Here is a 25614-nt window from a genome sequence, read left to right as displayed (position 1 = left end):
TGCTCTTACTCATTCCTTCGATACTTTCCCTACTCTCAGAAAATCTGATTACAATCTATTTAATATATCCTTGTCAAACGTGGAATCTCCCCGCAATTATCACGTGTAGATCCCAATGATTGTGACGACCACAATAATTACGTCATCATTACCTACAGTCTTGCTCATTTATTATAGATTACCAAATTCAAATTTTAAGGTCGATCAAAGCCAAACATCAAGCTCATCCCGCCTATACTCGTCATCATCTTCCAGAACCGGATAGTAAGGTACCATGGCATCTGCACTCTGAACATACGCGGAATTATAAAGTCGCCAATATGGCTGCCGGACTTTTCGCGCAGGATGAAATAGTCCAGCCCACACATAGTTCATCACAATTCCCACGCCAAGACAGTTTCGAACAGCTTCGATTGCATCAATGATTCGATCAATAACATGCGGAGATGTCTCAAACACGTTCGGCATCAGCAGATTTAGCATGTGCATCATGGTATCTTCACAGCCCAGACCCACACATCCTAGCGCAAGATGTTTGACCACAGTTGCTGCAGTCTGCCGATGAACTTGATCCCGATCCATTAACGCATCTTCCAACAGAGGAGACACTGCATAGACATAATCTTTCGCCATTTCGCCAATGTACTCAAATAAAAAACTGAGCGACTTAAGGACACCGTTCTGCACATTCAGTTCTGGAACTCGATATTCATTCATTAAGGCCGGTAACACTGTGAACGGAGCACATGTCTCCGCGACGATCCCTATTGCAACTGCGGTACATACTCGAGACTGCCGCTCTTGAACTCGTAAATTATTCAGTAAAGTGACAAGTACATCTTGTGGTCCAATTGCTTTGGCAATATAACCTATATAATTAGTTACTATTCATTCTCTAAAACGAAATAATTGGAAAGAAACTCACCGAACGTGTTATTGGCTGCTCGTCGAATACCTTTCTTATGAGCTTTCAACATATCTAGTAGTTCGAAGCAAATCCGCATCCATTCTCGAGCACTAACATATTCTGCACCTCGGTCGGCAATCCGGCCAACTAGATCAATCGTGTTCTCTTGAACTTTTTCATGACGGTTACGCAGAATGGGTGTCAATCGTGGTAACAGATCACGGATTGGCGGTTGCATCTCAGATATACCGACAACGGTTACAATACTTCGTAAGCCTCCAAGAATGGATCCTAGAACTTCGGGATACTCTTCTCCAAGATATTCATACAGCACAACGCTGACTTTACTTAATAATGTATCCTCGCCGCAATTTTTGACCACAGCAGCAATTCGTGAAACTAAATCTGCAGATTGTTGCCGGATTGTGGGCGATGGATCGTTCAGTCGGAACAAAATGGTCGATATGATCTGAGGTAGATAAGGCTTGGTGCGTAATCCAAGAGCGTTAACCACTGTACCAAAGCCATTCAACAAGATTTGATCTTCTGATTTCTGTTCTTGGTATGTGAACAAAATACCATCTATCAGCCGTTCTTCCAGTCTCTCAGAAATATCGTCCGCCCCTAAAGACGCAATTACCTTTTCGATGGTTTCCACACCCATCTTGCGATAAGCCTCTGATTCATCTTTCAGTACGTTCACAATACGCTCCACGATTTCTGCAACGCCAACCTTCTGGGATAGTTCAACCGTAGTGTCAACAACCTGGCGATAGTTTCGTCGATCCAGAGCCATTCGACGAACCCAGAAACCTTTGAAAAATGGAGGTATCACTTCCTCTCGTAGATACTGAGCAGTAACGCCTTCCGTTCCGGCACACTGCTGAACAACACGTAAAACAATCTTCTTCATCTCATCATCAGGGGAACTGAATTCTCTGATGAGTATCAGCATGACCTCTTTGGTATAGTAATTTGCATATTCAGGATCCATTAAAGGAATAATAAAACCAATGCACTTTAGAAACGCAGCAAGCCCACGTCCTCTATGTCTTCGAATTCCTAACCAAAGCGGTTCCAGTACGGAGTCAAACGATTCGATACCGTAAGGAGCTGCTGCTTCTGCAAGTGCGCCGAGTGACAAAGAAGTTACAGTTCTCACTTTTGCCTGTTCATCAGTTAAACAAGGTCCAACACAATCAACCAGACCTTTGAGATGAGGAAGAACTGCGCAGCCCATCAAGACTGCGATTTGCTGAATAATCTTCACACCAGTGTGACGAGCTTGCCATGATTTCTTAGATCCGCAAACAGCTTTCAAAAAAGGCAAAAGAGCAGGTATTCCCAGTGCGGAAGCAACAACCGCAAAAGCCCTAGCTGTGGTGTTACGCACAAATTCGTCTGCGTTGTCAATATCCGGTCGCATGGTTGCAATCATATGAGCCAAACCAGCGGCTTTTGCCAAATTCGCAATAATTTCACGACCTTCAACACGAGCGTAGTAATCTTCATCTATGAGCAGCGGCTCGATGACAACAAGTATCTTGTGCGTGAATGGCCGAACTAGATCATCCAGTTTGTACAAAACTCGATCAATGACTTTAACTAGTAGATGACGTTCCTGGTCTTCAAGAGTTCGTTCCATTAACAATGGAAGGATCTGATTAAATAGTGCTTGTGCACCGAATGCTCGCGCATTGTCTGTAATTTGTCTGAGTGCACCCTTACGCATTGGCGGCGTACCGTTTTTGATTTTCAATAGTAACCGCATAATCTTACGTTCCTTCAAATCTTCTACTGAAAGATCCTCCTCATTTTTGCCGTCGACGAGCTTGCCAAAATATTTCATATCATCTTCCTTGAAAAATTGCAATTCACCAACACCTGGAATATCTGTCGGCAGCTGTTTTGCCAGTTTATAGCTGTTAGCAGTGGTATCTTCAAGAATCGAGAATCCATTGGTCTGCGCTGGCGTACTCTGTAGCTTGCGCGCCGGAATTCTAATAGGAGTATATCCTGACGGCGGGTCGAGAATCTCGTAACCCTCCGACGGCAACAATCGATCCAGATCTTCATCTGAAATAAATCCAGTACTCAATAGTTCCGGGGCCGCTCCATTGATCATCTGCGGAGCTGCTGCTGCTGTAGTTGTAGAACCAGAGTCCAACGCGGGAGCTTGATCCCATCGCGATTTTCTAGGGGCGGCAACGGGCTCATCCCAACGTGATCTCTTCTTTTTAATACCACTGGACTCAAAGTCATTTTCCAGCTTCTGTTCCAGCTTCTGTTCCAGATCTTCTTCGAGATCTTCCTCTTTCTCAGCTTTTGCCTCGACATCAGCGTTCGTCGCCACGACGTCCCAGCGGCGCTTTCGCGCACGCGGTTTCAGATCCAAATCTGCCTCAGTTTTAATCTCAGGATCATCTTCTTGCTTCACAGATGGAGGTGCCATAGCTGCCGATAAACGAACTAAAATAAACGGAAAGTATTGGAATCTGCATAGAAAAGATATTCCAAAAATGTATAATTCAATTGGCATCTTTCCCAGCTCACCCAAATTTACAAAATATGGCGTTTGTACTATTTGTGTTTAGTATACCATCAATCTTATTTTTGATACAGAAATACAATATTTAGAGAAAAAAGAGACTGTACTATTCAGGGACAGGAGTGCTACTAGTAGAGCTTGATATCGCAGTCTGCTGTTTCTGTAATAGTTCATTATACGTATTCGAAGCGTACTCGAGAGCATTTATGGTTGGCTGAGTATATCCGAGGAGTCTCTTTATGTGCACCTCTTTGTCAGAAGTCTTGTCTTTAGTATGGCTATTGATAATAGTTTCCAGCCTAGTTTTGCTTTTCTGGACAGAGGATATCAAGATCGACAGCGAGCTTGCACGAGAGACATCTCCAGACAAGAAAGCGCTCCAAAAATGATGCAGAAACTCGAGGGCGGTTGCATGCGACAGTTTCATTTCACGGATTATTTCCTCATCAGACCGTGGTGTCTCAGCGTCTGCAATCGAATTTCTTGGCTGCTCAGTGTGTCGTGTAGTTGCAATCAGCTCAAACACATGGCTTTGAGCATTCATTATCGCTTTAGAGGAGGATGCAGATGACTTTAATAAACCCGACAATGGCCCTTTCGGGACTTGTGACAATATGATATCGTTCACATCAGAGTTCGAAATCTGTGGAACGGTTTGTCTAAAAGTTGAGCCAGAATTTCCGTCCGTGCTAATGGATGCAAATAGTGACTCGGAATCATCATTTAGATGTAGCTCGACTCTGGAAACGGGCTGTTCTTCTTCAAGATCCTGAAGTGACAGTTCTTGGGTTTTCAACTGTTCTTGCTGTTCTTCTGGCTCGTCTGCTTCTCTTAAGAAGTTAGTGGAATGTTAGTCGCGCACACAAGTGTTAACCTACTTTCTGACATTATCTACAATTCGCTGACTCAGCTCATTAAAAGTTCGAATGATCGATAAAGCGTCTTTTTGGGAAGTTTGGCGCATAGTTATATCTGGTTGATTTCCTGCTTTCTATTTTCACTTAGAATCCGCAACTCAGGGTTGATTAAGCTTGAGCTCACCTGACTATCGTCCATCTCATTTCCAGTAATATCAACAAACCGCATCACTTTTGAGTTCTCAACTTCCCTTTCCCGTTCGGCTTCGGTCAATCCATCTTGATCCAGATTCAGATACTTATCCATGACACTATCGTGTGGGTCATGCGGGCTGATTCTTTCTCCACGCAACTTACGGCATAATCTCGACAGAAAAAACCTAGACCAAAACTCGGTTTCTTTTAGTGGAGGCACATTATCCTGGTAAGCCTTATTGACGACGGGATATTGCCTGAAAATATCTTTGATTTTATCTGGAGATAGAGATACTTTAACTTGTGTTTGGCCAGTGTTAGTGCCTGGCGTAGAACTAACAGGTCTAATGGATGCAAGAACATTGTACAATCCGCGATTCTGGTTCAGCATTAAAGCATGCATACGAAGTAACGGCACTCTGGTTCGCCAAAACTCTTCGCCAGGTAGTTTTTGCTGCACTACGGCGTCGAGAAATTGTTGTTGCAGCTCGGGGTTGGATTTAATTAAGTTCTGCTGTAGCGCACGATTACCAAGTAGTTCTGTATCCGAAAGAGTTTCCTTTGACAATCTTTGCAATTTGTTTGCTTTTGCAACATCAGAACTGCCTTTCGCCGCCATATTTGGAAGACTGCTATTGGCGGTTCCTGTAGATCCATTCGAACTAGAGCCAGCGACCTGAGACAGTACTAATTTTAAAGAATCTAGATTATCTCGTGTCTGAAGCTCGAAAATCAAAGGCGATCGGTCCTTAGACATAATTCTCAGCCGAGCTTTGGCATGAGAAGCAGGTGATGCTTGCAGCCCTGACGAATCAGTCACCTCCTACTCAAGCACGCACAAGTATAGAGAAAACCTACCTGTTATTTCATCCAGAGGAATAACAATGATTTCATCTATGCTTCTACCATCCTCAGTCCGCGCCGATGCCGGGATCCACTCAAATATTTTGCGCACAGAGGAAACGTTAATGTTGCCTTTCTTACCCGAATGCTGCGCCGGCACCGAAAAAGGCGCCTGCATCGCTTTGCTAGACCGTCTGTAGTTAAGGCAAAACAATAGTTAGAGTAGCAAGTAATAATGACTAATAGTTATATTCTGATTGTGTCTTGAGTATCCAACGAAAAAAGTTCAAACATTTTGAGTTACAGCAAGATGTCCTAAAATCGTCGAAGACCTTTATCCCAGCCGTTTATCTTTCCGCGATTTCATAGCCAAGTATCTTAAGACACCTATTTACTAGCTAAAATTCTTTGTACGTGATAGTTAACATAAAGCAATGACAGACGATAGCAGGTGAGTTTTTGATTGCAGAATTCTCGAGCTATTTCCTCACCCGTCAGATCAAACGGAAACAGCTGGCGACGACGTCCAGGACCATCCTACCACAACAGCAGCAGCAATAGCAATAGCAATAACAACGCATCGCAAGGATACCATCCGCAGCAGACCGGATATGGAGGTCCAGGAAATCGTCAAACGGGAGCTCACGGACAGCAGGATACCAAAGCCAGCTCGCGATACGTACCGGTTAAAGGATTTAACAGCCAAGAAGTTGATGAGTACTTAAATCGAGGCTACGCAAGAGCTATTGACGAGGCAAAAGCTCCAAGCTCTTCGAAAGGCGAGGGCGATCTGAAAAATAAAACAGTAATATATCAGAATGACGGTAAGGGATGGAGTACACCCAAAAACGGTCCCTCGACTCAGCGCGGTAAGAAGATTTATATTTTGAAAGACATGGCGTCTAATTTATATCTCAACAGGATATTTGACGGCAAAAGGAACTACTGTACTCAGCGAGCTTCGCCGAGGATCGCAGAATTTACATTAGGCTGGGTGATAGTGGTAGCATCTGCAAGAATCAAATATGACAGAAACAAAAGCTTTGATATGTAAGATATTCATATAAAATATACTCTTGATAACTATTCGAATGTTCTAATTTACAACGCCCGGGTCTGTTACAAAAAGACGATACAATTGTTAATCCAGTTCAAATAAATACATCACCGGCAACTAGCGAGAAAAATACTCCATATTAGATCCCAGCTCAATGTCCGAAAATCTATACTGCTTTGGTCTCTTTCGTTGGTTTATATGATAGTCTCTTTCGCTAAATACCAACGACGCCGGATGTGAATACAGACATTCGTTACCAAAAGGACATCGCAAAGTTGCTTTGAAATATTTGCAAGTGATCCGTCGGGCAGTCTGTCTGTATGTTTTCAGGATCTCGGATTTTGTTAATATGCCGCTATTATCAGATACCGCACCAGAACGTGCAGGTAGTACTGAGGAAGGGAGAACGTAATCAGAAAGACGCCTGCAAAGAGGACAGCATTTTGTGAGACGATGAGTCTTGACAGATGCCCTGTTGGGTTGACCAGTAGGCGCCGCTATCACCGGATTTCTCGATCTGAAGAGCCGGATTCGCCCTGATAGATCTGCATGAGTATCAGTATCATCACTTTCGCTCATATCAAGCAGCATAACTGATTCTCTATGATCTAATTGTGACACCGGTGACGGCAGAGTACTACCCAAGCCATTAGTGCCTCTCCATTTGCGAATGCACTCGAGGCAGAACACATGATCACAAGTCAAGAGCAATCCGTAGACTTCCGGAACTTCAAGACATATAGAACAAACTTCGATATCATCTAGGGCTATATTAGCCATTGTGCTGTCGAGGGCGTCTGTCTCTGAGCCCGAGCCTCTCTGCTCGCTGTTGACCTCTCCTTCAACGAGCTGCGCAGCCACCGCTGGATCTCTGGGATTCATCTTAACTGTCATATCATGTTTGAACCAACATGTATCTCCTCGGTTACATCCACCTGACATATGAAACTTGCACGGTACTTCTTGTCGAGGAAGACAATATGGCCGTCTCTTTCTCTTGGACTTGATCGTTTCCGTTCCTTCCATGTTCTCGGACCAAATCAACTCTCCACAAACTCGCCAGCAGATTTAATCAATAATAGACAAACAGAATATCCAATCTCTTCTCATTCTATCCAAAAAAAATAACAAAAAAAAGAAGTTCACATTTGCTGATCTCTATCTCGAACTATTATCGATTCTCATATCGTCTCTACTCAAAGTACCCCTCCGGTCAAATTCATATCACGTGATATATTGGGAAAGAACTCCCAATCGTCACCTGAATATATCAAGGTTTCTAATAGTAAGTCAAGATTTGGCCTTATATGATTACTGTCCTACTTGCTGTATTCACGATGGTTTGTAAACTAAAATTTTCGACTTAGAAAAGTTAAATTAATAATATATCTAAGACTAAATCACTTATTAATTTCTCGGCTTAGAAATTTTTGAGTAATATTTGGATGATCACGTGGACTGAAAGAGTCATAGATTATAGAATATAGAATATAGTTGTAGTTGAACTCGGTATACGAGCACTTGCGTTTTGTTGGCCAAACAAATTCTGAAATGGCCCAAACTTCGACAGGTCTGTATATTTCGTGTTCTAAATGGACCAATAGACTTAAACCTCTTAATTGCATTTGCTAACTACTCCAGAACTGAGCCGAGCTGGCGTATTGGCCGCTCAAGAGCTGATCAAGGGCAAGATCAAAGAAACTCCGGTGTTGACGAGTACACTTATTTCTGGCATAGCCAGTCAGACAGCTGGACAAGAAATTCGATTGTTTTTCAAGTGCGAAAATTTCCAGAAAGGTGGTGCTTTCAAAATTCGCGTGAGTCTGCTACACACTTCTTCGGAGTACACCCTAGATTGACTTAAGTCGCCTTGGTTCAGGGAGCTACTCATGCCATCAAGAGACTTACACCGGAGGAGCTTCGAAACGGCGTGGTAACTCATTCTTCAGGAAACCACGGCCAAGCTGTCGCTATTGCTGCGCAGACAATGGGAACGAAAGCCTATATCATATTGGTAAGCGATAGACTAGATCAGCAAGGTTTCTAAGCTTCTGACTCTGCAGCCTTCCAACTCTGCGAAACCTAAAATAGAAGGCGCACGAAGCTACGGAGGCGAAGTTCATTTTTCTGAGCCGTCCATATCTGCACGAGAGCAATTGACCGAGCAGATCCGCCAGCAGACCGGAGCCAGTTTCAATCACCCTTCAGATGATGCAAATATCATTCTCGGCCAAGGTACCGTATTTTTAGAATTTGAAAATCAAGTGAAAGAATCCGGTGCGTTGCTTCCAAATTTGTCCGGAACTTTGGATGCCGTCATAACTCCTGTTGGTGGTGGAGGTCTGCTAGCTGGATGTGCCTTAGCTGCGCAAGGGACCGGTGTTCGCATATTTGGTGCTGAGCCTGCCCTAGCCGATGATTGTGCACGAGGGATCGCAGCTGGAGAGCGAATAGCTGTTGTTCCGACATCCTCAACGGTGGCAGACGGGCTACGAAGCCAGGTAGGAGCCATAAACTTTCCTATTATCCAACAGAACGTCGAAAAAGTCTTCACTGTCTCGGAGTCTGAGATACTAGCCGCAATGAGACTCATGTGGGAACGCTTGAAAATTGTAGTTGAGCCTTCATCAGCTGTTCCTCTAGCTGTTATTTTATCTGAAGATTGGAGGAGTTATGGAGTATCGGGCAATATTGGTATCGTATTATCTGGAGGGAACGTAGATATGGACAATGTGGGAGTGTTGTTGACTTCCGTGCCAAAATAATTAAAGCCGTGCGAGACGAATAGCCCTAGAGATTTCTGGGTTTCGTGGAATGTTTAATTTCAGGGGAGATTTTATCTAGATTTAAATTTTTAGACTAATATATTCGTATGATTTGATTATAGACAACCTATCTGAAATCGAGAAATGCTTCAATTTTCACGATTGAGCACTAAACTGTTGATATCTGGGTTCAGTAATTGGCAGGCCATTCCGAGACGAAAATGGTCTGTAAATCTACAACGGACTTACGCAAAGCCCAGCTTTGCTGAATCAACGAAACAGAATCCGAAGACAGAGCAAAGTATAGAACTCGAACGAGTTAGAAATCTGGGCATTATTGCCCATATAGATGCCGGTAAGACGACGACTACCGAGCGAATGCTATTTTATTCCGGATTTACGGCAAGAATAGGAAGTATGTTTTTGTCCCACAGCTGGATCAAGGAAATGGTCGTCTAACTAGCTCAGACGTGGATGAAGGCGATACGGTCATGGATTACTTACCTGCTGAGCGGGATCGAGGAATCACGATCACTTCGGCAGCTATCACATTTGACTGGAATAAGCACCGCCTGAATCTCATCGACACCCCCGGTCACGCAGACTTCACGTTTGAAGTCATCCGGGCGATTCGAGTTCTCGACGGAGCAGTTACAGTTTTAGATGGTGTCGAGGGAGTTGAAGCTCAAACTGAAAAGGTGTGGAATCAAGCTAGTGAGGTAGGCATCCCGCGAATAGTGTTTGTCAATAAAATGGACCGAGAAGGTGCTGGATTTGGCCGAACTGTCCGTGAAATTGTCGGCAAACTCCAAGCGAGAACCTGTATAATTAACATGCCACTATGGAAAACCGTGGTTGAGCAAAGCATGACTTCAGAAAAACTATGCGGTATTATTGATGTTGTCGAAATGAAAGCCATTGAATATATCCCGGATACAAATGGAGTCCAATTCATCGTATCAGAATTAAAAGATGACAACTTATCGGAGGCAACAAAAGCTCGAACAGCATTGGTTGAGACTCTTGCCGATTTGGACGATGAAATGGTCGAAAAATTTTTAGAGGCAGATGGCGATCATATGGGAATCTCATCCTGCGACATCAAAGCTGCTTTGCGCAGATGTACGCTTTCTAATTCTGCTGTACCAGTTTTATGTGGAGCTAGCTTTAGAAATATCGGAGTTCAACCATTACTAGATGCCGTGGTAGACTATTTGCCTTCACCTCTTGATCGTCCTGAAGCCACGCTGTCATCCATGGAAAGTCTGAGCAAGAAACCGGCAGATCAACTGACTGTGCAAGAGGCCAATATTGGCTGTGCGCTGGCCTTCAAAGTCATTCACGACACTCGGACAGGAAAAGTGTTAGTTTTCGTGCGTGTTTATTCTGGGGTATTAGACTCTTTTTCTAAACTTTACAATACGACCAATCAGGTAGAGGAACGAGCAACAAAACTCTCTCGGATGTATGCCGATAAATCTGTCGACATCAAATCGATTCCGGCAGGCCATATAGGTGTTATTTCTGGGACTTCTAAAATACGAACCGGCGATACTTTGATCTGGTCTAGCAGTAAAGGCGGAATCCAAGCAAAGCTAAAGCGCCATCAACTATTACCCATCACTATTCCTTCGCCTGTATTTTTTGCATCTGTGGAACCCAAGACCGCTTCCGACGCCAAGCCTTTAGAAATAGGTCTGGAAACGTTACTGCGAGAAGATCCAAGTCTGAAAGTATCGGTGGATGATGAAACTGGCCAAATCCATTTGAGTGGCATGGGCGAACTTCATCTTGAAATAGCTTGTGGCAAGTTAATAAATGATCTTAGAGTCAATGCTCATATTAGTAAGATACAGATCGCGTATCGAGAGTCGATAGATTTGAAATGCCCTGCTATTGCACCTTCAACATATGAATACTCTAAGATGATCAAAGGACTTACTCAAACGGTATTGGCAACAGTCGTCATTCAACCAACTCCAGAAGATCTAGATCAATTGGAACTAACGGATTCAGCTTTTGCATCCCAATTGGCTTCAGCTCAGAAACTTTCTGAAAATAACTATCTGACAGTTGACTCTACAGTATCGCTAGAACACCCTATTATCCCTCTCCATGATATCTCATCTGCTATCCCCATCGCTGTCGAAGCAGGTCTCTTCCGTGGCAAAAAATACAACCTTCAGCTCCACTACATTTCTCTCACTCTTCAGGAACTAGAGATCTCACCTGATCTTGACTCACTGACCCCTATTTTTCCAGCAATTCGATTCGCAGTTTCTCAAGCCATCGACTCAATCCCGGACAAATTCTGCACTCTTCTAGAACCAATAATGGACGTCGTCATCATTGTGTCTGAAGAAGATGTTGGCTCAGTAATGGCCGATCTATCTTCCGCAAGGGCCGGGAAAGTTTACGCTCTTGACGACGAATTATCGGTTCCCTCCTCCTCCTCCTCACTTGACCCGAACACAATTTATGCTCCTCCTGACACAACTATTCATTTAAGCACCCACAATCTCCGCAAGAATTTGAGCAAAAAGCTCATCCGCGCCAAGGTACCACTGGGTGAAATGGTTGGGTATCTAAAATATCTTCGCGCCATGACTCAAGGTCGGGGATCCTTTCTCATGTCCTTTGATCGGTATGAGCGTGTCTCAAAGGATAGAGCTGAGCACATCTGGGAAAATTTATACTCCTGATTCTACTGTACATACCTACAAACCTTGTATATAAGACATTTATTTATTACTATCAAGAACGATATCCTTAAGCCTGGATGATGAGCAAGATTGAAATTATACAATATAAATGAAAAAATCAAACAATGACAGAAAACTAACTGTCAGAACTCCCCACCCCCTCCCAGCATTGAAACCCAATTAGCTGACTTGTACTTAAAATATACTTCTTGTGAAGGCCTCAAAATCATTAACGGATAACGAATATTGCAAACCGATGCAAATTAATATAAAAATTCAATATAAAATTACAAAGCTTTGAACAGTTGAATGCATACAATAGCATTATTGCTCACAGTTTAAAACCATAATATATTTTCAAACTTTACTCTTGCCATCAAATTTCGTAAAGCTTTCCCTTCGATCAACCTTCGATCAACTGTGACAACAGTCAGAGACTCAGTTAGCAAATAATAATCTCGAAAACTATGCCGTAGCCTCAACAGCAGGTAGTGGATTTTCCACAGCTCCCGTCTCTGGTGTGTTCCTCTCTGGCTCTGCCGCCTCCTTAACGCAATCAGTTCCTTCAGTATCATTAACTTGAGCACATTCAGAGTTAGGAACGTCTTCTGACGACTTGGATCCAGGAGGAGAATCAATCGCGACTCTAAGGAATAGTTGTCGTCCAACGCACTCCTTTCGATTAAGTTCTTCTATCACCTTCTTTTGAACTTCTTCATTTGCGAACTTTGCGAGAGCGAATAACTGAAGTCTCCGGTTTATTCCTTTGGCAGCATACCTAGCTAAAACCTTGGGTGGAATGTAACGTTTAAAAATTTGAATGGACTCGGGGTTATACTCTGCAAAGAATTCGGCAAGTTTCTCTTCTGTGCATGAATAATTTAGATTCGAGGCAAACACAGTTGTCATAGAAGGGGTACCCTCCTTAGCTGATCTCTTTTGACGAGGCCTCGAAGGCTTTCCTTGCTTAGATGGTGACTTATTCTCGTCGCCAGCTGGGGCTGATTCAACTGCACTTGATGAGCCAGCTGGTGGTGCTTGGACTCCCTTGTCATCCGCACTTTTAATTTCCGTCGGCGAGTCGGAAAGTAGAGAAGAGCCATCCGCTTCTGTAGAGGTAGCACCATCTGAACCAAATTTGGATGCTGCCTTCCGCTGGCGAGCCTAGACTGGTGTCAACATTATTCGGAAGAGCTACGAAATAAATAAACATACTGAGTTAGATCTACCACTGCGACCAGATTTACGTAATGGACGAGACCGGGGTGGCCTAGTCGAGGGAGGACGGGCAAGCTGGGCGTGGACCTGACGCTCACCTAGATTCTTGCCTTGGAGTTCCTCAATGACACCTAGTGCTTCTTCGGAAGAAACGAAATCGATAAATCCATAACCTGCATTTTGCTTGGCATTAAAATGATGAGGTGGAAGAATAATACTAGAACTTCAAAGCAAAAAACATGATGTCAGTATTCAGCATTAAGAAACCAGATGTGGCACCAAGTGGTAAAGCGCTAACTTACGGTTTGTGTGACGTTCCTATCAAAGATGCCACTTCTTCAACAGTCACAGAATATGGAATATTGCCAAGGTATATTCTCCGCTTTTCTGTAATTTCTATTGGATCCTCTTTGATCATAGGCGCAAGGGAAGCCGGATCCTCAGTAGCATGTTGTGCTTCAGCAATCGGTTTGTCAGCCAAATTGGTGGACTCTAGCTTGGTAGCAACATCAGCGATTTCATCCGTCATTTATAATAGCTGGGAATCAGATAGATGTGACAAAGAAGAATAAAATTGACCAAGTTTCGGCTCAGGATAATTAGATATGCAAAGTAGATCAAAGACGAGGGATAAAAGAAGATAAACCACTTGGTTCGGATAACTGGATACAAATGTTAGTAAGTGGTCATCGAACGAACAGAAAATATTCCGAGAAAACTAAAAAGTTCGATCACACATATATTTAGCAAGCTACTGAAACTTAAAAGATCTATAAAAATCTGATGAGAATCCAAGCATGAAATTAGGAATTATTCATAATTGTACAGATCGCGCGAGATCGATAAAATAGTGACCCTCGGTTGTAAATCTATGACACAACGGCAATAACACATACCTTAAGCAGATAACGGTATAAATAGTTCAGATAATTCTTTTTTCAATTACTAGCCAATCAAACGACTTACAAACAACGCGAATCGGATCAATCGCTGAGATTCAAGATTAATTGCTGAAGAAGTGGACTCGAAGCGGCGTGAGAGTGGGAGCTAGAGCAAGGAAAGGCACAGAAGAGGGCGACGTAGAAGCACACGTGATGAGTTTGTGGATTCCGTAGAGCATGCGTATACCTCAGAACTGTAAGTTCGAAAGAGTACAATCCGTGCGGCGGAATATTTTGTTCGCGGTTCCTGATTCAGTAGCTCTCTTGAAGTGACTTTCGTGAAAGATATAGAGTTTCCTCCTGCCTCAAGCTTTGAGTAGTACTTTTTTGGTGGTTCGAGTGTATTTAGTTAGCCTTTTTGGCTGAATATTATTTTGTATTTAAACTATGTCCTTTAGGGGCGGCCGTGGCGGTGGTAGAGGTGGTTTGTCTGGAAGACCATCTCTCTTTGGGACAGACATAAAGCCAGATTTCACACCTGCAGAGCGCTATCCGGTAAGCAACTTGCTGTGCAGATGTGTTCTGTCTGAATCAGTCAAATTTCTTTGCTAACTTTGCCTGAAGAAACAGATATTACCGCTTCAGTCTCCTCCGACTGAGAAAGAAATTCGAATATCTCACCAATTTTTACAGTTCCAGCAAAGCGTGCGAGATTCTGCTTTCTTTGTTGTGGAGCGGAAAAAAGGATTAATCGAGTACGAAGATGGAATTAATGATGGTCAGTTCCCAATAAGTAAGATGTTTTAGATGTTAATACTAAAAGCTCAAGGAATTCAACGCTACTCAGATAAGTTTCTTAAACGAAGAAAAGTCGGCAAAACAGTCGGGGATCATCCTTACAGTGAGCTTATTTTGATCGAAGTCTAGCTATAATCTAACTATACTGCAGTTCCCGAATTCTTTCCTCATGATCTTCATACTTCAATGGGTTTCAAATCAGAAAATGACAAATTGAAACATAAAAAATTGGATCTAGCTCGCTATCGAGAGTCACTAGAAGCTGCAGAGGCTTTTGATCCCACTGATCTTGGTGTTGGCAATGACGAAGATGACGAAAATCGTGGTTTAAATGGAGAAGATCATGATGGCGACGAGAATGCTGAAGAACATGATGAAGATGACGATTTCGAAGAAGATGAAGATGGCGATTACAATGCCGAACAATATTTTGATGGCGGAGACGACGACTACGGCGATGACGGTGGTGACGATGAAGCTGCTTACTAAATAAACCTTCTCTGTCAACCTTCAACTTCTTTTCTGTTTCATTTTTTGCATTAGGCGTCTATGGTTTTCGATCAAAAGTTCAACATTTGTATACTATCCAAAATAGAATCGTATTATATATAATACTGCTAGATCCTTATTCAGCTGTCAAGTATCCTTTACTACTGAGCTGCTCCTCTGTCCAATTCCACAGCTCCTCTCCGAATTCACCGTCGCATACCTTTCCACTGCACTCGCTCTTTTCTGCGATAGGTACATACCATCCTCCATTATCCAGACCGATGGTCAGTTCAGGCGCGGTAGCACAGTATAGGCTAGTCAGGGCTCCATCCTCTGTAGAAATGCCTCCCAATTTAGGAGCAACTGCTTGCAAAATAATTCCTGACATTCTGACGAGTCCAAAAAGTTCCTTACTGTTTAATAATCCATCATAGAGCGCGGTATCTGTGATTACACCAGGGTGTACTGCTATCGATAGAATATTTGGGTATCGTATTGCCATTTGCTTAGTAAACGATATGATTGCAAGCTTTGATTGCGCATATCGAAATCCCTTTAGAGATAATTCCCAGCCCTTTTTGAGATTAGGATCCTCAAAATTGAACTTGTTTGTAAACGTATATGCTATTGATGAAATGTTTACTACCCTTGGAGCCAATGAGTTTGATAGAGTAGGAATCAGCATCCGCGTTAGCAAGTAAGGCGCAAAATAGTTGACTTGTATCGTGCTTTCATATCCATCAGAGGTTTCTTCGTATGGAATATACATGATTCCCGCATTATTGATCAAGACACTGCATCAGATCAGTTAGCTCGTCACAGTACCATATCATTGATGAGCACTTACTCGAGCTTAGTCTCCAATTCTTGAAACTTTGTAGCTGCTTCAACGACAGATTTTAAGTCCATCATATCACAGGGGATCCAAATAGGTAGGTTCTCATTGTTTGGGTTCTCATCTTTGAGTTCACTTAGGACCTCTTCAACCTTCTGTCCGCTACGAGCAAGCAAATAAACTTTTGCACCATGCTTGAATAATTCTCGCACAGTGACTTTTCCAATTCCAGACGTACCTCCGGTGACAATTATCACTGGGCGAGACTCAGCTGGATAAGTGGGAATTGAAGCAAACGAAAATGGTGAAGCCATTGAATTTAATCAAGGGGTGTAGCTTGCTAAGCGCGCAAAATATTTGCAATTCTGCGATATAGAGATATTGCTGGATGGAGTATTGCGAACGTATCAAGCAAACCCTCTTGAATTCAGGGTTAAAAGGAGTTGTTTGCCCGTAGTTGATTGAAGTTTGCGAAATCGGGCTAAAGTACTAGTCCGTTCCTAGAAACTAATGATTGCTCTAATTTACTCCCAACTATACATCCACTAGAACTTTCAAAATCTCGTCAAGAATCTTAATTAACATTTTTGATTTTATCTAAAATATCTGTCATTACAATAAACTCAAAATTACAAAATAAAAAAAGGAAAAAAAGAGAGTTTGGAACATCCTCGCGTGCTCATTAAAGGCAAATCTATTCGCTTTCTTGCTCTTCATCAGCCCTTGTAGTTTCCTCTTCCACGTCATTTGATGATTCAGCCTCCTCTTCAACGACCGATTCATCCGCTTGTTGCTCAATCGGAGAGCTCTGTTCACTGTCTTCTTCATTTTCAATGTAAGTTCGAGAGAACAGAGCAGCTTCCGGTTTCCTACTAGTACGTTCCAGTAACTCAGCACAACCAGAAAGATCTCCTACTGTCCAAAGCGCCGTGAACGCTAGATTGTTAATTCCGACTGCAGAAGCTTTTTTGGCAACTTCGCGTAAGCCCTCAGAGTTATTAAGACTAGTGTAAATAAGTAACAATGATCCAAGATCATTTACTGTAGAAAAACACTTCTCCGCTAGTTCTATATCCCAGTTTGATAAAGCGCTATCACCAAGAGTTTTCCACTTGTGGTCCGAACCATCCTCTGTTGCAATTTGTTTTGCAATCTCAAAATTACCCAAAGAAAGAGCAAGCTCGAACCGATGATCAGAATCAGTAGAAACTTCAAGAGCAAGCTCTTTGTAACCTTGACCCTCGAGGAAACGAGCCACACGAGTTCGCTCCGAAACGGGAACTTGTTCTAAAAGTTGTGCAGCTTGATCAAGATCACCTCGAAGTACAACCGTTTGATACTCAATAACCGATAAGGCAACAGCATAAGATACAACATTGGAATCTTTATCGGCAAGGTAAACTCGACCATCGCGAGGGATGTAACCCAGCATATAAAGGGGTTCATCGGAATGAGAAATAGTGTAGGTCTGTTCGCCGACTAAATAATTCAGTCGGTTGGTAGCAGTGGTATAAATAAAGCAGTCTCCTACCCATCGACCAGTACGGATCGTCTCATTAACATCAGTGACAACTTCAAAAGCCTCCTCAACGCCTTCATCCTCATCAACACGATCTTCCTGAACTGCATCAACATAAGCTTCCTTCGAGAAACGCAATACATAAAATGTATCTTCGCAAGCCAAAACGACAAGCTCTCCTGAATCAGACCAATAGACATTGTTAGGTTCTACGTCGATTCTCCTAACCAAGAAACCAGTATCCCAGTCATAAAATGCAACCCAATCTGATCCTTTTACCCCAAGCAGAGTACCACCAAAAATGCCTTCAGATTGCGCGACAAATTGAATCTGGTTAGAAGTCATCTCCTTGAAATTTTTATAGACTTTGATTGAGGACGAGCTTTCTTGCACAGCATATACATTGCTATCTTGAGCCCACACAAATTGAATTCCAGGACCAAATGACTTATTTCTCCATGCAAGAGCAGTAAAAATAATGTATTCACCATCACCACAGACAGCAACAAATCTGCCATTCGGCGAATGGACAAGCTGAGAAGGATAAACTTCGACCGAGCCCAATTCTTTTTGTGGTAGAGAAATGACTTCACCGTCCTTAACCGTATCATTGCTCTTGATAATACTGCTGCAGACTTCGGCATGCTTGGTCCAAATAACCTTTCCACCCGCATCCATAGAAATAGCAGGCTCTTCCCGACCCATCTTCATGACAACCGAGCCTTCATCGAAACCAACGGCAATTGCATTTGTGCCTTTTCGATAAGATACGCACCAAGCACGCTCCAGACCATAATTAAGAGTCTGCTCATGCTTGAACGTTGCTGAGTTCCACACCTTAACAGTGCCATCTTCAGAGCCCGAAACAATAATGGGAAGCTCAGGATGGAAAACTGCAAATGAAACATTGGAAGTGTGACCTTCTAATGTAGCAACACAGCTCTTGGTCTGGTAATCCCAGACCTTAACAGTGCGATCATCTGAAGTCGTGATAATATAAGGCTTATCGGCAAGAGGGTAATAATCCACAAAATTGACTCCTTTAGTATCGTGGGCTTCCATTGTGAAATTAGGTGTTGGTGTACCGAGAGACCATATTTTGATTGTGCGATCGAGACATGCTGACGCGAAAGTGTTTGTATCTTTAGGATTGATTGCGAGGGACATTACATAATGATTATGACCTTCAAAAACCTGGATGCAGCGCCAATCTTTATCCCAGTTCCAAAGTTTAATACTCATATCATCAGACGCAGTTAACAGAAAACTCTGAGTAGGATGTACAGCAATTGCTCGAATATAATCCGGATGTGCCTCGAACTGAGCAACCTTCTCAGAAGTATTATAGTTATAAACACGGATTTGGAAGTCATCACTTCCGACAACAAACCAGTTCTTGCGCGCAATAAATTTACCTGCCCGAACAGGAACCTCTGTGACGTCAAATGTCTTGACTACGGACCCAGTCTCAAAGGACCAAATTTGGACTTGGCCTATAAATATTAGTTAAGAAGATCATACAAAAAAATAAGAAAGTACGTACCGCTGTAAAGGGTCGTGAGAATCCATGGCTCTGTAGGATGAAAATCAATACCCTTGACACGATCTGAACGTGCTAAAAGTTGTCTCTGCCAATTGTTAGCAAAATGAAAATCTAGAGTAGGGATGAACTGCAAAGAGCATGCGAGGTAGGATACATGCAAAATGGAGAATCCAATTAACCAGGGGCCGCATGTAGAAGGCGCAATGAAACGGAACCAAAGCAACACACATTGCTTGCGGTAAAACCAATGTTCCGAGTTCAATAGTGTTGGATTATATAGGAAAGATCAGAAATAACGTGTAGTCGCGGTTCATCGATGAATGACTACCATATGACGACGACGAAACTTATTCTCAAGAAGAGTGGAGACTCAAATATGAAAAAAAGAAAGAGCAAAAAGAAAAACAAACCTTGATATCCAGCCTCATGACCGCGAATTGAAATGAGGATGAAAGAAGACGATGCTGGCTGTTGTATTTTCAGAGAACGAAGGAATGCGTGAATCGAGGAGTGAGTAGCGACACACAAGGAGAAGTTTAGAGGCCAGCTGGAGAGGACGCCAGTAAAATGAAAGTGGCATTTGAAGCCTCAGATGTATCAGACCTGTGCATTTATGCCCAATATTCATTCAATGATCAAGAAGAAGCTTGATAAAAAAAGAAACTGGATAATGAGTTTTCAAGCAACTAAAATTTTATTTTATTTCTTTTGAATGCAATTGAGCTCTGAACTGACTCGACAGAAGAAGACAAAATCTGTCCACCCATTTTGGCATCGCACCCTCGACCGCGTTATATCAGCTGAACCAGGAAGTTAGTAAACGGCACGTGATCAATTTCAACTGTTTAAGGTTTAGATATCGTGGCCAAGTCGCACTGAGGAGAGTACAGAAACTGGACTGATCCTGTTTCAAAATAATTAAAGCAGACCGCGGTTATTAAATGAATTCTGTGGGCAGATGATTAGTACATTAACACCGGATGCACAGCAGAGCTCGCTACTGCCGGGGAAAGATTATCAAGTTCGCGGTTAGGAAACTTGTAAACAATTTTGTAGACTAGACCGAGCAGGGGCTGTTTCGAATACATTAAGGTCCTGTTCAGGCGATCTAGCGTGATCTTGTAGAGGGCGGGGAACTACAGTCAGACCGGAAAAAGATTCACTAATTTGCGCAAGGCTGATAATGCTGACAGATGGATGGAACTAGATTTTGCCGGGGCAATTGAAATAGTTATTTTTGTTCTACTGTTCCACGTCAGCTAGCAACCGGCTCTACAGCTCCGACTGATTGAGCTGCTATTTCCTACTCAGAGCAATTACGTAAGCTAGCGTCAGCGTCGTTCCTTGCTACGGCGCGCGGCGCGCTGTCCGGCAAAACGGCCAATGCTAGGCGGCTGAGCCACCTCACCCCTGAGATGTCATGGAGTGAAGTGCACCTGTCGTCGCAGATGTGTGAGACAGGATCCATTGATCCAGAACAAGAGTGCACCGCCGCCCGAGCCGCCCGTCCACAACATCTCACGTATTTTGGTTTTTGTTCCATCACAAGTTTTGGTACAGTTATGAACGTGTATGCTGGGCATTTTTTGGACTATGGTGCCGACAAAATTTGACCGCTCCTCAGATACATTTTTGTCGTGGCATTTCCAGACCTGTGTTCCAACAGCTCTTCATTTTGTTTATTGCTTGGGCAATTACTGGCCAAGCCTGTTTGGTGCTTGTTCATAATTCTTCCATTCTGCTGGCTGGGAGTGCGCGGCTACCTTAGCCCCCCTTTGGCTCATTCCTCCACGCAGTCGTCATCAACAACAACATCGACAAGTCAACTCCTTCTTCCTTGTCTCTTTGTTTTATTGCTCTCCACGCACACTCTCTCCTTCTTCCTCTCCTTTCTGCGGTAGTCACTTCGACCGCTGATCGTCTTCTGCTTGATGCCGCCGAGCTTTCTTCGGTCCCGTCGGTCGCACGATCCGCCATCGCCGGCTCCTTCACCGCCGGCTGCATTTTCATCTAATTTTGCATCGATACCAGCCCTTCCAATACGTTCTCATGCCAACTCGATAGCCTTGTCGGATACGTCTTCCACGTCTCTAACTCCTCACTCTTCTCCCGTTATTTCCTCCCCTCCAGCATTTCCGCAGACTCAAGGCAACTCTCATATTCCATCTTCGTCCTCACTGAACACGCAGCAACAGAATCTCCATGAGCATCCTTCGCGCTCTTCCTCGTCCTCCGCCCTGAAATCCGGTGTCACGCACTACGCTTCCACGTTCTCCATCTCTACACGTGGCCATCATCGCTCTTCGTCTGCTACATCGACGTCCTCCTTGGGCTCATCTCCTGTATTCTCTTCTGCGCAACCTCCCCAGAGATCGGTCACTCTTCCGCCCTCTCACACTGGACCTGTTTCCTCTGCTCCTGCTCCTCCTCCTCTGCCCCATTCATCTTCTTCCCCCACATCCGGCTTCTCCGCACCACCGCATTTAAAGTCCCGCTCCTCCTCTTCCTATTCCTCTATCATACATTCTGGTGAGGTTATCGCTTCTTCTGGTATTCTTAGGGGAAAGAAGAAGGATTTTGTTGTTCTCACTAATTCCGATATCTTACGATTCAAAAATCGGCAAAAAGCGGCTGATATATTCCCTTCACTTGCTACTCTACAACGTCATCCCTCTTCTGCTTCTATTGCCTCTCATATTTCCTCCTCAAACCATTCTGGTAGCTACGGGAGTGCTGATCCCCCCACCGATTCATCTATATGTTCTCTTAATCGGGTAAGTTATTTTCCGATTTGTTAACCAATTATCTCGATGATTAACTCAACTTGTCTTTTAGATAACCGCAGTGTTTGAAGTTGGTCCTACGCTTATTGAAATTGCTTATGTGAACGAACAAAATATTCCACACTCGACTATTCTCCAGCTTACTTCTCGATCTGAAACAGAACTTTGGACTCAGAAACTCCACTTGTCAATTCCGAAGACAACACCAGCAAATGGCTTATCGGCTAATATAATTAACGGTATTCAAGCATATCTGCGATCGCGAAATGATTATTATACACCGACTTTCAAGGCTTTCCGGATTGTTATTCAACAGTCATCTAGTGCGAAGCAATCTTCCCACAAGAGCTCATCATCTTCTGAAGACTTAGCAAAATTAGCAAATGCTAGCACGCATGGTATACTTGCTGTTGGCCATTATGCGATATATCTTTTTGCAATTGATTCAAAAAGTTCGTCGTCGGTCTCGTCTTCTTCTATGATGCTTGGTTTACCTTCTTATATTTCTCCCATTTCATCTCATGGTATTCTTGCTCTCGTTCATTTGGCAATGTCTCCTAGAGATGCAACTCTTTATTTGTCGTTTAGGGCACCGCTAAGTCCTATTCGATCTTTAGAGCTAGCTTCTTATGCTGCTAGAGATATCATTCAGCATGTGCGCTCGTGTATTGAGCATCTACGGCCATGCTGGGTGGAATATCCACTCACAATGGATGTTCCGGAGTATGTTCAAGATGAACCTCTGATTACTATTTCTCCTATAGCTGAGCAGCAAGAAGTGGATGATCCGGCATACGGATTTAATGGATTCAACATGACTCTTGCGGCATACTGCGTCGCCTTTGGAGTGCCTAATTCAAGATCAATCTGTTTCGAAACTGAATGGGATGAAGAAAACGGACTTATATTCAGATTGCTTCCACGGAAAAAGAGTAGCAATTCTTCTGAAGGTGTGAAGTCAGATGACTACACAGTCATAGAACTTTTGGCCGTCATGAGATCACTTCGATGGAATGAAGCTTTTGGAGGAATTTCATTTGCAGATGTGTCTTTAAAGAAGCTTGTCGATGTTTATGATCAATATGCCTCCATTGAACTTGACCAAACCCGTACTGCTACTGGACGAAGAATTTCCAAATTCATGAAAAATTTGCCAATTCTGAAACTTGAAATGCAGTTAATAATGCTTTGCAGCACGGCCTTGCGCATGCTTGATCTTCAGAGTTCTCTGCCCTCTAGCCCAGCAGCTAAAAGATTCAATAATGGTGTACAATATGGTAACACGGATCCCAATGCAGAAAGTGGTTGTGGTGTGATTGATGCACTTATGCAGGTCGCGAAACGGGCTACATCAAATGTTGATTCGTTTATATTTTCAAACATCCATATTGATTTATTTGATTTTGATTACTTAGTCGATGTTAGTAGTACCCGTGCGTCTCATATGAGGAATTTGGAAATTGCTCATTGTGGTTTATACGAACGCGAAATTTCATTGCTACTTCAAGCACTAGAAGTTCACGAGAATACGCTTGAAGGGCTAGATATTTCTGACAATCCTGGTCGAGTTTCTGTCTATTCTTTGAACGAAAGTCTGTTCCGATTTCAATGTATGCGGAATCTGTATATGAGGAAGCTACTAATCACTTCCGAAGATCTGCCTTTGCTCTCAATTGAGACGTTGTCGAATATGCGGTTGAAGCGACTGGTCCTAGATGGTACACGGCTGCGCTCTATATCTGTCGAACATTTGTGTCAGTATCTTGAATCGAGCAACATGTCATCACTTGTGCAACTATCTGTTCAATCATGCCAGCTTAATGGATCTGCTGTCGGTGGACTATTAGCTGCTATTGGCAGGTGTCCGGTAGCCCCACATCCTGATTTCACATTACAGATTGGTGATAATCCTTTGGGTATGAAGGGATTCAATGAGTTTTTGGATGCACTTTTACGATCCGGCATCAAGCGTCTGCTGATGCCGAGGATTGAGTTTCAGAAAGAACGAATGTTGTGTGACTTTTTTCGTATCTTGGCAGATGATCGGTGCGAACTGATATATCTTGATGTCTCACTTCTACTAATTCCGGATTCTGATGCGTCACCTGCTACATGTGACTTTTTAGGAGAAGTTTTCGCACGTAATAGAAAACTACGTTACATAAATCTAGCTGGTGAGACGTCTAAACTGCAGGTAGCACGGATTGGACATGGAATCGGGCAAGCTTTGGAAAAGCTATCTGAGAATACGAGTCTTCGGGAGTTACATATTGAAGGGAACGAACTTTCTGTAGATGGTGCGTTACTACTATCTAAAGCGCTGCAGACAAATAGGTCAATTCGCAAAGTATATTTAGACGACAATAATATCAATTTACAAGGATTTACCGCGATTGTGAATTCGATTGTCGATTATGGGAATACTTCTATACGGCTAGTTTCTTTGCCATTCAAGGATCAAGAACGGCAGCTTAGAGGATTACGAGACCGTGGAAGGACGCTAGAAAATGAGATCAGTTTTTTGCGACAGCAGAAAAGGTCTTCAGGCAACTCGGAAACTGGTAACGGAAGGCATAATCATCATGGATCACAATCGTCCAGTGGATCGAGTGGCTCGTTTTCCTCAGCATTTAAATCGACTACTTCGGGCTCTTCTAGTCTCGGTAACATGGGAGGGTCTGGTGGCGGAGACCTAGCAGGGAAAGTTGAGGCTCGGCAGAAAGTGAATGAAACGTTGGGCGTTCTAGAAGCCGAATGGAGTAAGGTTTACGATAAGCTTGACAGCTGGATAATGAAAAATGTAATAGCAGCAAGTCGGTCAAACATCGGGCGAAATTCTTTAACACCCTCGCAGACGCGGAATTCGACTGGACTTTCTACGACAACCTCATCGAAGACTGCGTCGCCACGGAGTTCGCGAGCGTCGTCAGTAGTAGAACTTGGGAGCGAAGATGAGAGCGAGGAATCAGTCAGTGCTAAGCGAGCGTTTCAACGACTCGAAGGGTCAAGACGTCAAGGGCGAAAAATCAGTGCTGGTGGGCGCATTGTCAAATAGAGTCTAATTTTGTTCTCCAGTTCCTTTTGAAATTTTTGTATTTGTTTGTATGTTATTAATGGTTATAGGGTTCAGCATAAATGCGTGTATGTTTTTTGTTGACTTCATTTGATGTCTCTTGGATTCGCGAGTTTGTGTCATTCATATATTAGTTCTGGGTCATGTTTTGCATTTTTCTTTTTTTAATTGAGTTTGAAAAATATCGCTTTTATGTACTTTACAAGACATATTACACAAAGTACGATTACTCTGACTAGTCCGAGCTTTGCAAACATTGTCGTGCGAAAAATATCTCCTCGGTAATCCCAGCAGCCCACTTTTTGTTTCCCCAATTCTCCCGTCTGCCCCAACCAAGCATGAAACGGAGCAGGTTCAAAGTCCATAGTTTCTTTCATTTTTGATTGGACTGGTGCAATTAATTTTGCTTTGACTTTGAGTTAATAACACCTAATCTTTAATAAAATTATCTTCCTTAATTAACTTCTAGATGATGAAATAGAAATTCACAAGTGTTACCTGCTGCCACAAAGTCTTACTCAAATTAAGTCAGTCAGCCCAGACCCATGACTACTACATTCTCAAAAACAAGCCTGTCTTCGTGGCACTTTAATCGCCGCTC

At 43.1% G+C, this 25614-nt stretch overlaps 11 protein-coding genes across 11 annotated transcripts; 5 read left to right on the top strand and 6 right to left on the bottom strand.

Moving 5' to 3' along the window:
* Window positions 1–204: 204 nt before the first annotated feature.
* Window positions 205–3359, bottom strand: V1516DRAFT_629692 (armadillo-type protein; the record flags this gene model as incomplete). The annotated part of the gene is made up of 2 exons (XM_066919899.1): window positions 205–869; window positions 926–3359. The coding sequence occupies 2 exons, from the start codon at window positions 3357–3359 to the stop codon at window positions 205–207; spliced, it is 3099 nt and encodes a 1032-aa protein (XP_066775114.1).
* Window positions 3360–3561: 202 nt separating this feature from the next.
* On the bottom strand, window positions 3562–5528 carry V1516DRAFT_629431 (uncharacterized protein; the record flags this gene model as incomplete). Its single annotated transcript, XM_066919887.1, has 4 exons — window positions 3562–4285; window positions 4334–4446; window positions 4497–5311; window positions 5366–5528. The coding sequence occupies 4 exons, from the start codon at window positions 5526–5528 to the stop codon at window positions 3562–3564; spliced, it is 1815 nt and encodes a 604-aa protein (XP_066775113.1).
* Window positions 5529–5651: 123 nt separating this feature from the next.
* Window positions 5652–6756, top strand: V1516DRAFT_681421 (uncharacterized protein). The gene is made up of 3 exons (XM_066923239.1): window positions 5652–5801; window positions 5849–6219; window positions 6272–6756. The coding sequence occupies exons 1-3, from the start codon at window positions 5785–5787 to the stop codon at window positions 6337–6339; spliced, it is 456 nt and encodes a 151-aa protein (XP_066775112.1). The 5' UTR covers window positions 5652–5784; the 3' UTR covers window positions 6340–6756.
* V1516DRAFT_681420 (uncharacterized protein) lies at window positions 6424–7565 on the bottom strand. Its single transcript, XM_066923238.1, has one exon. It carries the CDS (start codon window positions 7431–7433, stop codon window positions 6525–6527), a length of 909 nt encoding a protein of 302 aa, XP_066775111.1. The 5' UTR covers window positions 7434–7565; the 3' UTR covers window positions 6424–6524.
* A 237-nt stretch (window positions 7566–7802) lies between these two features.
* On the top strand, window positions 7803–9275 carry V1516DRAFT_681418 (tryptophan synthase beta subunit-like PLP-dependent enzyme). Its single transcript, XM_066923237.1, has 4 exons — window positions 7803–7977; window positions 8049–8224; window positions 8287–8421; window positions 8471–9275. Exons 1-4 carry the CDS (start codon window positions 7959–7961, stop codon window positions 9170–9172), a joined length of 1032 nt encoding a protein of 343 aa, XP_066775110.1. The 5' UTR covers window positions 7803–7958; the 3' UTR covers window positions 9173–9275.
* V1516DRAFT_656339 (P-loop containing nucleoside triphosphate hydrolase protein) lies at window positions 9276–12093 on the top strand. Its single transcript, XM_066920341.1, has 2 exons — window positions 9276–9587; window positions 9641–12093. Exons 1-2 carry the CDS (start codon window positions 9317–9319, stop codon window positions 11872–11874), a joined length of 2505 nt encoding a protein of 834 aa, XP_066775109.1. The 5' UTR covers window positions 9276–9316; the 3' UTR covers window positions 11875–12093.
* A 13-nt stretch (window positions 12094–12106) lies between these two features.
* Window positions 12107–13728, bottom strand: V1516DRAFT_570953 (uncharacterized protein). The gene is made up of 3 exons (XM_066919237.1): window positions 13395–13728; window positions 13090–13315; window positions 12107–13038 (listed from the first exon to the last, which is right to left on the bottom strand). Exons 1-3 carry the CDS (start codon window positions 13619–13621, stop codon window positions 12340–12342), a joined length of 1152 nt encoding a protein of 383 aa, XP_066775108.1. The 5' UTR covers window positions 13622–13728; the 3' UTR covers window positions 12107–12339.
* A 578-nt stretch (window positions 13729–14306) lies between these two features.
* Window positions 14307–15453, top strand: V1516DRAFT_681405 (DNA-directed RNA polymerase III, subunit Rpc31). Its single transcript, XM_066923236.1, has 4 exons — window positions 14307–14528; window positions 14598–14751; window positions 14803–14874; window positions 14923–15453. The coding sequence occupies exons 1-4, from the start codon at window positions 14421–14423 to the stop codon at window positions 15258–15260; spliced, it is 672 nt and encodes a 223-aa protein (XP_066775107.1). The 5' UTR covers window positions 14307–14420; the 3' UTR covers window positions 15261–15453.
* V1516DRAFT_656330 (uncharacterized protein) lies at window positions 15295–16639 on the bottom strand. The gene is made up of 2 exons (XM_066920340.1): window positions 16108–16639; window positions 15295–16054 (listed from the first exon to the last, which is right to left on the bottom strand). Exons 1-2 carry the CDS (start codon window positions 16407–16409, stop codon window positions 15397–15399), a joined length of 960 nt encoding a protein of 319 aa, XP_066775106.1. The 5' UTR covers window positions 16410–16639; the 3' UTR covers window positions 15295–15396.
* On the bottom strand, window positions 16611–19484 carry V1516DRAFT_570930 (coatomer WD associated region-domain-containing protein). The gene is made up of 3 exons (XM_066919236.1): window positions 19316–19484; window positions 19158–19242; window positions 16611–19107 (listed from the first exon to the last, which is right to left on the bottom strand). Exons 1-3 carry the CDS (start codon window positions 19385–19387, stop codon window positions 16790–16792), a joined length of 2475 nt encoding a protein of 824 aa, XP_066775105.1. The 5' UTR covers window positions 19388–19484; the 3' UTR covers window positions 16611–16789.
* A 1523-nt stretch (window positions 19485–21007) lies between these two features.
* Window positions 21008–25398, top strand: V1516DRAFT_570816 (uncharacterized protein). Its single transcript, XM_066919235.1, has 2 exons — window positions 21008–21931; window positions 21993–25398. Exons 1-2 carry the CDS (start codon window positions 21089–21091, stop codon window positions 24993–24995), a joined length of 3846 nt encoding a protein of 1281 aa, XP_066775104.1. The 5' UTR covers window positions 21008–21088; the 3' UTR covers window positions 24996–25398.
* Window positions 25399–25614: the final 216 nt, after the last annotated feature.

Source organism: Lipomyces oligophaga (assembly GCF_038497815.1).
Source record: "Lipomyces oligophaga strain CBS 7107 unplaced genomic scaffold V1516scaffold_9, whole genome shotgun sequence".
NCBI lineage: Eukaryota > Fungi > Ascomycota > Lipomycetes > Lipomycetales > Lipomycetaceae > Lipomyces > [Lipomyces] oligophaga.
Note: the sequence above shows the minus strand (reverse complement) of the source record. Positions and strands in the feature narration are given on the sequence as shown.

Coding starts and splice junctions, on each gene's coding strand:
- V1516DRAFT_681421 (XM_066923239.1), top strand. Junction 6,220..6,271: donor CGGTCCCTCGACTCAGCGCG/GTAAGAAGATTT, acceptor ATATCTCAACAG/GATATTTGACGGCAAAAGGA.
- V1516DRAFT_681420 (XM_066923238.1), bottom strand. CDS start 7,433: ATGGAAGGAACGGAAACGATCAAGTCCAAGAGAAAGAGACGGCCATAT.
- V1516DRAFT_681418 (XM_066923237.1), top strand. Junction 8,225..8,286: donor GTGGTGCTTTCAAAATTCGC/GTGAGTCTGCTA, acceptor GCCTTGGTTCAG/GGAGCTACTCATGCCATCAA. Junction 8,422..8,470: donor CGAAAGCCTATATCATATTG/GTAAGCGATAGA, acceptor CTGACTCTGCAG/CCTTCCAACTCTGCGAAACC.
- V1516DRAFT_656339 (XM_066920341.1), top strand. CDS start 9,317: ATGCTTCAATTTTCACGATTGAGCACTAAACTGTTGATATCTGGGTTC. Junction 9,588..9,640: donor ATTTACGGCAAGAATAGGAA/GTATGTTTTTGT, acceptor TAACTAGCTCAG/ACGTGGATGAAGGCGATACG.
- V1516DRAFT_570953 (XM_066919237.1), bottom strand. CDS start 13,621: ATGACGGATGAAATCGCTGATGTTGCTACCAAGCTAGAGTCCACCAAT. Junction 13,316..13,394: donor ATAGGAACGTCACACAAACC/GTAAGTTAGCGC, acceptor TTTGCTTTGAAG/TTCTAGTATTATTCTTCCAC. Junction 13,039..13,089: donor GCAGTGGTAGATCTAACTCA/GTATGTTTATTT, acceptor ACACCAGTCTAG/GCTCGCCAGCGGAAGGCAGC.
- V1516DRAFT_681405 (XM_066923236.1), top strand. CDS start 14,421: ATGTCCTTTAGGGGCGGCCGTGGCGGTGGTAGAGGTGGTTTGTCTGGA. Junction 14,529..14,597: donor CACCTGCAGAGCGCTATCCG/GTAAGCAACTTG, acceptor CTTTGCCTGAAG/AAACAGATATTACCGCTTCA. Junction 14,752..14,802: donor CGAAGATGGAATTAATGATG/GTCAGTTCCCAA, acceptor TAAAAGCTCAAG/GAATTCAACGCTACTCAGAT.
- V1516DRAFT_656330 (XM_066920340.1), bottom strand. CDS start 16,409: ATGGCTTCACCATTTTCGTTTGCTTCAATTCCCACTTATCCAGCTGAG. Junction 16,055..16,107: donor GAATTGGAGACTAAGCTCGA/GTAAGTGCTCAT, acceptor GATCTGATGCAG/TGTCTTGATCAATAATGCGG.
- V1516DRAFT_570930 (XM_066919236.1), bottom strand. CDS start 19,387: ATGTGTGTTGCTTTGGTTCCGTTTCATTGCGCCTTCTACATGCGGCCC. Junction 19,243..19,315: donor TTAATTGGATTCTCCATTTT/GCATGTATCCTA, acceptor AACAATTGGCAG/AGACAACTTTTAGCACGTTC. Junction 19,108..19,157: donor TCTCACGACCCTTTACAGCG/GTACGTACTTTC, acceptor TAATATTTATAG/GCCAAGTCCAAATTTGGTCC.
- V1516DRAFT_570816 (XM_066919235.1), top strand. CDS start 21,089: ATGCCGCCGAGCTTTCTTCGGTCCCGTCGGTCGCACGATCCGCCATCG. Junction 21,932..21,992: donor CTATATGTTCTCTTAATCGG/GTAAGTTATTTT, acceptor CTTGTCTTTTAG/ATAACCGCAGTGTTTGAAGT.